The sequence below is a fragment of the Lygodium microphyllum genome, chromosome 13 (assembly GCF_053477565.2).
Source record: "Lygodium microphyllum isolate KBCC chromosome 13, Lygodium_microphyllum_v1.1.10, whole genome shotgun sequence".
Lineage (NCBI taxonomy): Eukaryota > Viridiplantae > Streptophyta > Polypodiopsida > Schizaeales > Lygodiaceae > Lygodium > Lygodium microphyllum.
This window is the reverse complement of record NC_141147.1, coordinates 34,916,196-34,928,352: the sequence shown is the minus strand read 5'-3', so window position 1 is coordinate 34,928,352 and position 12,157 is coordinate 34,916,196. Positions and strand designations below refer to the sequence as shown.

The following is a 12,157-nucleotide window of genomic DNA, read 5'->3' as shown; positions in this document are numbered from 1 at the left end:
CATCACGAGACTCAGGCATGGTATTTGCATGTGGCAATATGTGATATTTCAATAACCTGAAAAAAATCATAAAACACCTTGAAAAAACACAAATGTTTGCAATAATACTGTTTAAAAAAAAATCAATGAAGCATGTGTGCAAGGTACTTGAATAACTCAGTCACACTCGTATCGCTCCAACCGTATTTTGCTTGCACACTTAAGAGTGCAAGCAATGTCTTCAACCGAGATACTCGGCACCCATCATATAATGGTATGGATGCTTCCTCTCTAAGCGGGTCAGATGTCTCAACATCCATGGGAATCAATGCATCAATCATTGCCTCCATCTCAGGCTCCAAGATTGTAGGCAGGTCGGGAAGGTTGTCTGTCTCCTCTGGCATTGACGGTATAGATGGGCCTTGCGAGTGGTCGATTGGCTCTTGCAATCCATCCATCGCACGTCCATGAACTCTTCTAATTGGCTGCAAAGGGTGCACTCCCCCTTGGGTCGAGACATCACCCCCTTGGATACAAAATTTGCCAACAAGACCCAATCTTATTGTGTATGGTTTTCAATTAGCTTGAGAGTACAATGCATGAAAAATGCTAACTTCAAATTATCGTTTGCTGAAAATCCGCAATCGCCTGATCAATGATCTCAGATTGAAACTCGCCAAATCGTCGTACGTGTTCTATAGACAATCGGCGTTTTCGTCTAATTGCCAACTTGCATTGAGAGCAAGGACATGGGACACGTTGATTAAGATACATCTCGCGGTCTTGAACAATAAGACCTTCTTCGTTTGCCATCTTATCTACATTACAGCAAACGAGGCTTAAATGGATAGCTTTATGGAGATGTACGTCAAGTTGCAAGTTGACCATAAATCTTGCATTGTATATAGTAGTTGAGAGATTTTCCGATGTTATATCTCGGCCTTGTATCATGCTCAACGATTTGTTTGTCCCGGTAGATAATTATTTGTTATATCGCGGCTTTGAGTATAAGTAATCCATTTTAAAATTAATGTGCGCCATCTATGAAATTTTATAACTATAGTAATAAAATTTATTTCAATCAATTCTACTCATAGTCATAAGACTTGAGAGAAATTATCCTATACTCAATTTAAGGGTTTCTTCTTCTATAACAATACTTTTGGGTTCATTTTGATGAAGTACGTGGCCCATGGCAAAGCACATTGCATACCATTATCAATAAGTCCATTATCTTAAATTTCCTTCCCCTCCCTCTCTCTCTCTTTCTCTCCCTCTCTCTCCCTCTCCCTCTCTTTCTCTCACCCTCTCCCTCTCCCTCTCGTTCTCTTTCTCTCCCTCTCTCATTTCCTTCCCCTCCCTCTCCCTCTCTTTCTCTTTTTCTCCCTCTCCCTCTCTATCTCTCTTTCTCTCTCATTTCGTAAACAAGCAAAAAATAAAGTGATTTAAACATCCTCCAAGCAAAAGGGAGAGGGAGAGATACGATGCACTCTCCCTCTCTTTCTCTTTCTATCCCTCTCTCATTTCCTTCCCCTCCCTCTCCCTCTCGCTCTCTTTCTCTCTCATTTCCTCTCCTAAACAAGCAAAAAATAAAGTGATTCAAACATTAAACAAGCAAAAGGGAGAGGGAGAGAGAGAATGCACTCTCCCTCCTTCTCCCTCTCTTTCTCTTTCTCTCCCTCTCTGATTTCCTCCCCCTCCCTCTCCCTCTCCCTCTATTTCTATTTCTCTTTCTCTTTCTCTTTCTTTCTCTCTCCCTCTTCCTCTCCCTCTCCCTCTCCCTCTCCCTCTCCCTCTCCCTCTCCCTCTCCCTCTCCCTCTCTTTCTCTCCCTCTCTCTCCCTCTCCCTCTCATTCTCTTTCATTTCCTCTCCTAAACAAGCAAAAGAGAACGATTTAAACCTTCAACAAGCAAAAGAAAGAGAGAGGGAGACTCACCAATGAGATATGGCGAGCGTGGGCGGCTTCTCTTTGCAACGAGGGCTCCTCCTCTCCTTCGCGAACAACAGCAGTGGCGGCGGCGGCGGCGGCGGCAACAAGTCTCTTCCTCTTCTTCTCTCACAAAGCCTTCGCTCTCTCCCTCACTCTCGCTCTCAAAAGGCGAAACAAAAGAAATGAAAACGGCGCTCGGGTTTCGGTCGCGTTTTTTTTTCTGCGGCGTCGCTATTTGCGACGCAAATAGCGACGCAAATAGCCGCCATCGCTAATCGGCGTTGCTAATTGCCCAATTCCTTGTAGTGATATCTTTTGATTTCCTTATTCCTATGAATGATACCTATGGCCATGACCCCAATTTCAAGCTGATTGGAATAAATTAGTTGCTAATAACTGGATTCCAATCGATTCTTTGTCTTATTCTGATGGATTTATGTTTTGTGAGAAAAGATTGTGTGCTACTGTTTCAACTAGATCATTTGTGTTGTATGAAATGCATTGTCCCCCCATATCAAGGCCATAGAGGTATTATTTCTACATTAAGAATATTGGTTGAAGATTTTTACTGGCCACAAATGGAATCTGATGTTTCTAACTTTGTTTCTGAGTGTTTAATTTGTCAAAGAGTCAAGTGACACCATGGTAAGCAATATGGTTTGTTAATGCCTTTACCAATTCCTTAACGTCCATGGGAACATATTTCAATGGATTTTATAACTAGTTTGGACTATAGTAGATCAATTTGGCAAACAAGTATATTTCCTACCATGTAATAAAATTTTAACTGCATCTCAAGCTACACAATTGTTTTTGAAGACTATTTTCATCACTAACCATGGCTTACCAAAAGTTATTATTTTAGATCGTGATTCTAGATTTTGCAATAATTTTTGGACTACTTTGTTTGCTAATTTAGGTACTAAGATTGATTTCTCATCTGCATTTCATCCTGAAATCAATGGGCAAACAGAAGCTACTAACAGTACAATTCTAGATATTTTATGTGCATACATAATTTCAAAACCACAAACATGGGATACACATTTATATCTACTTCAATTTGCATACAATAATACACCACACACAGCTACATTAAAAAACATTTTGAAATCATTTATGAACATAGATTACCTACACTTGTTACATAATTGTCCAACAAAGTTGAAGCTGTGGATGATATTCCTAATACGCATGCTACTATTTTTATTGAAGTTAAAGATGTGATTGCGAAAGCCTAGCAATCATACACTAAACAAGCTAATAAGAAAAGAAAAGCCACGAGTTTCAAAGTTGATAATAATGTTTGGTTATGTATTATGATGCCAGGAGGCATACTCCACGGTGGATTCCGTGAGGTTTTTATTCCACATTGGATTCCATAGAACTATATTTATTTGCCGAGACTCGTACACAAGGTGGATTCCTTGTGCGAGAAGTTGACTGGGACGCTTATCCTTTTCGGGTGTCATCTTGATTTAATGTGCACATGGGTAATTTCATGGCGGGTGATTCCACAAAATACATATTTAAATTAATGGACGTTTATGAGTTTAGAGTGCACTCGTATTAAATTAAGGTTAGGACAGAGTTTCAACCTATTTTATTATTTTGTAGCTGAAGACTGCTAGGTCTTCACTTTTGTTGGCTTAAATTTATTATTTTCTAACAATTGTGAATGCTTCAGTTGATGTGTAGAGCAGACAACGGTGGCGTTGGAAAGCACCGAGCGATGACGTGTATTCAGATTACCTAGAAGAAATTATCATTTTGGATACGCGCGCCTTATTATTGAAGGCGTGGCACTAATATTTATTTAGGCATGCTTATTTATTAAAATACTTGACAAATATTTATTATTTTGTATGGGCATAGGCGCTCGGTTTAAATATTTCATTATTGGACATTGTATTTGGGCATAGCTTGACTTTTGGGATGCCCAATTGCTTTATTCTTTATTTGGACAAAAGCAAACATAAAAGCCAAAGCATGCTAATTGTAAATTGGCCTATTTTTTAGCTTGGAGATTAATAAATTTATAAATACATGCCTTGTGCAGCGCTCACACAAGGCATAGGGGGAGATTGTACCCAATTGGTCTTCTTGTTTCATGTCGTGCAAACTCTCTTCTTGCTTTTATGAAGTTTATGTAGAGTTCTTTATTCTTGGGGACCTTCCGGCATTCACTACGAGCATATACAACATCCGATTTGTGCACCAGTGGTGTCCCTATTTATTTATTTTGTAGCTGAAGACTGCTAGGTATTCACTTTTGTGGGTTTTATCTTATTATTTTCTAACAATTGTGAATGCTTCAGTTGATGTATAGAGCAGGCAACGGTAGCATTGGGAAGCACTGAGTGATGGCGTGTATTTAGATTATCTAGAAGAATTATTATTTTGATGGGCGCATGCCTTATCATTAAAGGCATGGCGTCAATATTTATTTAGGTGCGCTTATTTATTAAAACGCTCGACAAACATTTATTACTTTATATGCGCATAGGCGCTCAATTTAAATATTTCATTATTGGACATTGTATTTGGGCATAGCTTGACTTTTGGAATGTCCAACCGCTTTATTCTTTATTTGGACAAAAGCAAACACAAAAGCAAAAGCATGCTAATTGTAAATTGGGCTATTTTTGAGTTTGGAGATTAATAAATTTATAAATACATGCCTTGTGGAGCGTTCATACAAGGCATGGGGGGGGAGATTGTATCTAATTTGTCTTTTTGTCTCATGTCGTGTAAATCTTTCTTATTGCTTTATGAGCTTTTGTCGAGTTCTTTGTTCTTGGGGACCTTCCAGTGTTCACTACGTGCGCATATAGCATCCAATTTGCGCACTACATAGATCCTCCCATTTGTTCATACCTCTATTGGCTAGTCGCTGGGAGAGCAAGGACCTTTCTTAGAGAGGTCTGTGTGGAGGGTCAAATGCCTCCTTGAATGTCCAGATTACCTGCTTAAGAGAGGAGTCACCCCTTCAATCTTGTGCCCTTATCCAACTGGCTGTATTGAGCACCTCTTGCCATGCCAATGTTAAACCTTGTGCAACCTGTGATTGTGGGATGGTTAGCTTCTTCCTTGCTAGCAGGGTGTTAGTCCAGGAGAGGCTGGGGAGCCTAAGGCTCTTGCTTTCGTTTAGTGCTAGTCAATACTTGATGAGGAGCACCCATGGTTGACTCCCTTTCATCTTCTTGGCGAGATTGAACAGGAGAGATCTTGCGTTAGGAGCTAAGCTTGGAATGCCAAGCCCACCCTTCAAATTTTCTAGCTATGATCAAAGGCCAAGCAATAGCTCTCCAGCCATGTTGACCAGTCTCCTTATCCCACAAGGTTGCAGAGAAAAGCCTCTCAATTCTCGTCCATGTAGCTTTGCCAAAATGGAGGATCGTGGCCAGAAAGGTGATTATGGGCACTAGCATTGTCTTAATCATCAGTAGCTTTCTAAGAAAGGAGAGTTGCATTCCTCTCCATGTCTCAACTTTGGCCTTGATATTTGATTCCATCCACTTCGCCCTTTGTTTCATGGTTAGGCCTACCCTAGGGGGGCAACCTAAATATCTGAAAACTTGCCCATGCTTTATCAGCTTGAAGCCCAGGTCCTGCAGCTAAGGGGGAGGTTCATTGTAACCAATATACACTAGTTCAGTCTTTGTTTGACTGATACGAGAGCTTGACAGATCTGAAAACCTATCATAACTAGACTGTTTTGAGGGTGGTGGTCAGGGGATTTAGCACTGTGTGTAACCGCCCTAAGTATTGCTTCCTCATGTCCATTTGCCAAGACTTTGTGGACTTGCCGAGGTCTGAAGACTTAGGCGTGTTCCGACTCTTAGAGTCAATGGTAATCTAGCTCTTAACCTCAAGGCTCATGGCAAAATCCGGGTCAACATGTGGATTTAATGCGTGGAGGATAGATAGAGGTAACGGTATGGCTCATGGGAATTCGGATAGGTAATTCATTACCAATAGCCTACATGAAAGAAAGGAAAAATGATTTGAAAATTGGGGGGGGGGGGGCCTAAAATGGGGCGAAAATTTTCGAATTTTGGCGGGCTTGTTTGAAAAAAGAAAAACAAAAAAGGCTAGGTGTCTCTTTCTCTCTCTCCCTCTCGCGCGTCTGTGCCTGTGTCTCTCTGCGTCTGGAGCTGTCTCTCTCCAAGGATCATAATGATCATCATCAGCCATATCCTTGCTCCTGCCGAAGCCATCCTGTCCCGCAGCTGCCATTTCCATCCCTTTTAATCTCGAATTTGCACATTCATTGTCTGTGTTTGTAGTCCTCCATCAGTGCCCCTCTCCCCCTGCTCCTCTCCATCAGCCGCCATGTCCCCTCAACGCAGGAAAGGGAGAGGCGGAGGGGGCGGTAAGACCATGGCTCCCTTGCCTTCCTCCACCTCCTCCTCTGCCCCTCCCTCAGATTCTCCTCACATCTTGCCCCAGTCCTCTTCCAAGCCTGCCCCCGACCGCCGCAACCTCCGTGACCTGCTCGGGGTCTCCCACAAGCCCTGCCTCAGCCCTATGGCATCTCACCTCCAGCAGAAATTGAAACCGAAAGACAAAGGAGACTCCCGACGGTCCAGCAGTGTGTCTTGCCGCGGTGTCGCTGCGTCCAATGCATCTGTTTCGTCGAATGGAGCTTCCAGGCGAGCCGATGGGAAGGCGCGTGCAGAATCCAGGCCCCGTCGAAACAGTTCGCCGAAATTAAGCAGGTGCAACAGCGGCAGTGGTGGAGTTAGAGAGGCGGAGAAGATTGCAACAATCAAAAGTGCTGTTGGATCCGGGCGCATTAAGGCAACTTACACCAAGGATGAAGGGAAGAAGATCTCTAGGTCTGCTAGCAATGGCAGTAGAGCGGATGTGGTTTCGGTGGTTAAGGCACCGCTTAGTCACAAGGAACAGAGTCGCAGCTGCCGCAGCTCCTCTCAAAAAGAGAATGTAGCAACAGAAGGCTTGAGATGGTCTACCAATGCACTTCCAGTGCAGAATGCCAAAGGAAAAGCGGGCTCAGAAGGATCCCTCGTGAAGCTAGGGTTGCACCATCCATCTCAGCACGATGTTCACCCAGATGGTAGGCTCTCCACAGGAACGTATGCTATGTCTCTTCCAGTCAATATGAAGCCAGGCTATGGCAATAATGTTCAATCTACAAAGCCTCGTGATGCCATCCAACACTCAGTTGTGGTGGCATTCGATTCATCACAGGAGGCAACACTGTGTGCTCCCTCCTCGAGAGTGGATGTGGCTCACAATGGAAGGCAAGCTCCTGATGGTTTGAACAGTTTTTCAAGTTCTCTGCATAGGAGACTAGCCCTTCTTGAAGGTAAAGTTAGCCAAATTGCAGCAGAATTAAAAAAGACCAAGGAAATGCTTGATACCAATCAACCAACAGGGTCTGCTGCTCTACTCACAGATATCCAATGCAAAATATTAAGCATTGAAAGAGCCATGGCATCTAGATTGAGTGACACAGGGGCGTCCTCACCTGAAGATGCTATAATGGAAGACCAGTTCTTGTCATCTCAGTCCCGAGGATCCAGTGGCAGTAGCAGTGACTTCAGAGTGAATCCGATAGCTTCCACTGAGCAGAACCTCCAAGTCACTACAACTGGATCAACAAGGTTTGCCTCAGAACGAGGTCAGTTTGCTAATGCACTGACAATAGATGGTTCTACCTCTGCCCCTGCAAGAGTTGCAAGAATCTCATATGATCAGCAAGTTCTTGAAGATCGCCTATTTCCCCACAGAAAACTACTTAAAAGCCGGATAGAACTACATGACAGGGTTGTAGAAAGCAGGGCAACTCTGCATGAAAGTCTTTCACAGGGACATATAGATGATTTTGAATCTGTCTCTCTGGGTGATACGGAAGATGAAAGAAGTGTCATGTCATTGACATGCTCGGAGCAGTTGCCCTGTGTAGATGATGTGGGGATGCAGATGATGAGCAATGATGCGGTGAACAGATCTGCTGGAACTGTTGAAGGTTCAGGTCTGCCTAATTATCACTGCAACAGTACAGATAGTGGAAAGGCAGCAGAGCAAACATGTCCTCAGAGTGGCCAGAATTTCCAGCATTTAGCAGCTTCTGTGCAGCAATCAGTGGGTTTAGGTGGAACAAATGTGGTAAAATCAGCCTCTTTAACAGTGTCTTGCTCAGATTGTGCATCTGGCAGTGAAGAGATCAGTACACAAAAGCTTGATTCTATGGATCAAACAAAGAATTTACTTGAGTGCGATGAAACTTTACCCTCTAGTTTTTATGAGGACCAAGAGAACTTTGGACCTGTTGAAGAGGTTGAGATAGAGTATGATGATTCTCCTGCTGGTCAGCTACATCTCCTCAGTAGTCGGATTGCAACTGCTGGGTGGTATGTCTGTGAAGGTGATGCAATAGTTCTTGCACATGATGATGGCTGCTGTTCATATTTTGACGCTGCAAACATGGAGGTATTCTTATTTTTCCCAAAGCAAATGCTAAAGCTGGTTTGTCTTTATCATTTGTTCTTTGAGTTGTTGCAGACTAGATAGCACATGATCATCTGCATGGTTTTGATGAGCAAAAGTTGGTTAAATGCAGGAGAAAGCTGTTTATGAGGCTCCTTATGGGGTGACTGCACTTTCATGGAACGATTGCTGGCTTATTAGAGCAGCTGGTACAGATGGTCGTTCCAATAAGTACATTGTTGCTGCTTCTGCAGGAAGTGCATTGGATTGTGGCTTCTGTTCTTGGGATTTTAACAGCAGAACACTTGCTGCATACCATAATGAATACCAGGGCTCATTTTCAAAGCCAACTGGCTTACCTCAAACTATGTATTCTTTGAGAAACCATGTCTCCCCTTTTGAATCTTTGACACATTTGCCTTCATCTGTTGCTGGTCAAGGCTTTGGAGCTCCTGAATGTTTAGGAGATACTGGCATCTCAGTTGGTTTGCAACATCATACATCCCCTGCTGCATCATATCAAGGCAATTGCTGTGAATCTCCCCAGTGGTGGTACAGACCCTGTGGACCGCTTATGGCAGCAGCTGGCAGCTTCATAAAAAATGTTGCTCTTTATGACATCCGAGATGGTGATATGGTGTTGCATTGGGATACAAACCGGCCAATAGCAGCCTTAGATTATTGCAGTCCTTTGCAATGGAGGAACAGAGGCAAGCTGGTTTTGGCTGAAGAGCAAGCTATCAGTGTCTGGGATGTTAATACAATGGATGTTAAATGCTTACAATACGTAGAGTTGGCAGGGAAGCAGATCACTGCATTTCTAATGCACAATGCAGATGCAGAATGCAGTGGTGGTGTCAGACAACGGTGTGTTCTTCGGACTTGCACTGATGGTTTTGTTCTTTGCAAATGATAATGCGCCTACTGATATATATGCTCTTCAGTGCAGGTTTTGAAATGTGAATTCTTAGTGACTGATCCTTATTCTTTTTGGTGCAGGTTAAGTTCCTTGGAGAATGAAGCTTATGATGGATTATGCTGTACGCAAAATGACATAAATATTCTAGACTTCAGAGTTCCAGGTGGAGTGGCAATGAGCTTTGCAGCTCCTGGGCAAGACTTGCATTCAGTATTTGCCAGAGGAGACATGATCTTGACAGGCGGTTTAAGGTGCCCGTCCAATGCATGCCAAGTGAATCAATGGTCGATTCGGCGAGCAGGGCCGGTGTGTACATATGACTTCCCTGCCTCGACCCACCACTACACGCACCTTGTGCTCACCCAAGTGTGGGGGACGTCAGACATGGTCATGGCTGTGAATGGGAATGGCCTGTACATATTCCAGGGTTATAAGGAGGCTGAAGTAGGGCCTTGCCATGCTGAAGAAGTGAAAGATGTGATCGGAACACAGGATTTGTTCAATCCGTCATTCGATTATTCAAACTTTAGAGTTCTTCTCATATCCAGGGATAGGCCGGCATCATGGTGCTATTGGCCACATTAGTGGAGATACTTCTTAGAATTGTGTACTATCTGCAGTAAGATGCCTCTCTTTATGTGGCATTTGTAACTTATTACACTACATTTTCTGAGTTTGGATGCAAGATGCCACCATAGCCAGGCATTCTCCATGATTGAGCTCTATGATGAGCTTTACCCGAGCTTACTGTTAATCAAATCTCCCTCTTTCGATGTCAGTGTGTTTCACTTGTTCCCCAGTTTGATGTGAGGTGCTACCATAGCCATTCTTCCATGATTGAGCTACAGGGTGAGCTTTGACCTTGGTTACTGCTGATTAATTTTGATGTAAGGTGCTACCATAGCCATTCTTCCATGATTGGGCTTCAGGGTGAGCTTTGTTCTTGCTTACTGCTGATTAATTTTCGCTCTTTCTAAGTTTCCCCGAGTTTTCTGTCCATTAACTTCCCCATCACCTGTGATTTCGAATTGGGCTTCATACAGCGAGATGCCATTTTGACACCCATTGTCTTGCAAATTGGATACATTAAGCCCTACAGTTGCAAAATGAGACGCAAGGGCAAAACAGCTTAGTAGCGTTTGATGAAGCTCAGCAAGTCAATTGAGCTTTGCATCAGAGCCTCAGCCTTCATAGTAAGCCACGTCCCCTTGGTGAATGTTGATAATTGCAGAGGTGCATTAATTTGCACACACCTTGTAGCTTATTTTGTTTTCTCGTTGGTGATTAGGAGAAATTGTACGTTCATGCTTTGCACACCATGATTTAACCATTTTGGGTTGTTACTTTTAAACAAGTTCAATTTTAATAAGGCTTGAACTTCCAATATTGTCAAGGGAAGACCATCCAATGATGTTTCATTTGATTGTAAATGCAACCATGTTTTAATATGACTACATTGCATTTTGATGTTATAGTAATGATGTGGCAGTCCTTGATGTAAAATCTAACAAAGAAGTTTACATTTGAGTACTTAAATATTAATGCTTAGTCAAGCCATTTGAAAGCTTTGAAAGCCTAAGCAATTATTGTAACAAATTATTAGTGTGGGATTTTTACATGCCAATCAAGAAAGCCAATGTTTAATCATTTACATGCTAATTGAGACTCCATGATTTATTCATTTATGCACAATACTATGTTATTATGATTAGGCCTATACACTTGGTGATCTTCTAAGTTTCTTTATGAGGTTAACATGGGATTAAGGCAATTCTTATAATCTTTTCATGAGGAAAGGTGGCATTTTTCATTCATGCACATGATATGACATTCGATTTTGTCCAAGCAACAAATTGGTTGCTGTAGAAGGGGACTAGTTTACTTTGGGAACATTAACAAGAGTAAGAGCAAGAACATTGTGAGAGTTGCAAGAGAAATCACGCAACGAAGTATGGTAAAGTATTGATAATTTTCAAGATGCTTCTAGGTATCATTGCATTAGTTTGGGTTATTTTGTTGTAGAAGATTTCTACAAAGGTGGCTTCATAGTTTAATAATTGGAACAACATTACTAGGGCTTCTTGGGATCTCTCACCAAAGAAAATGCCACCTATCAACATGGCCCACCCACAACCAAATCCCAAGATCCAAGCATCAAAGTTTTTAAGGAAGAAAAAACAAAATCTTGATTGTCATGTAACATAGTTCAAGACATGATGCTAAAGTTTTTAGGCCTACGAAGGCCTCACTCTACGAGGCCTTTGTAACTTATTACATTGTATGTTTTGGATTTGGATGTTAGGTGCTATCATAGCCATTTTTCCATGATGGGCTTTGAGATGGATTAATTCAAGCTTATTGTTAATTCTACCTCTTCACTGACATTTCACACAATAACCTCCCACTTAGGCTAATGTGCCTTTAAAGGGGGTAAAAGAATGAGACAATGTGTGTAGTAAAATACACATGAGTTATACTCATTCAATGCCCATCAACTCCCTATAATGTGTAAACTTTTCCAAGGGCAGAATCTTGGTAAGAAATTTTGTAAGGGTATCATCTGTATGAACTTTGATAAGCCCAACTCGCTCATCCTCGAGCACCTAACAAATGAAGCGATACCTCACTTCTATGTGCTTGGTTTTCACATGAAACACATGATTTTGTGCTAACATGATGGTATTCTTAACTATCATTATGCAACAATAATATATCTTCATCAAGGCCCAAGTCTCCCACTAGACAACTAAGACATATGCCTTCTTTGCATGTCTCTATGGCTACAATATATTCAACTTTAGTGGTGGATAATCCCATACATTTTTGCAAGTGAGACATCTAACGCTTTAATGTTATTGATACTTATATATTA

The 12,157-nt window shown here is 42.1% G+C and overlaps 1 protein-coding gene across 1 annotated transcript; it reads left to right on the top strand.

Annotated features, from left to right (window-relative positions):
• Positions 1-6,047: 6,047 nt before the first annotated feature.
• On the top strand, positions 6,048-10,527 carry LOC148026504 (Transducin/WD40 repeat-like superfamily protein). The gene is made up of 3 exons (XM_087690948.1): positions 6,048-8,369; positions 8,500-9,233; positions 9,366-10,527. The coding sequence occupies exons 1-3, from the start codon at positions 6,246-6,248 to the stop codon at positions 9,868-9,870; spliced, it is 3,363 nt and encodes a 1,120-aa protein (XP_087547074.1). The 5' UTR covers positions 6,048-6,245; the 3' UTR covers positions 9,871-10,527.
• Positions 10,528-12,157: the final 1,630 nt, after the last annotated feature.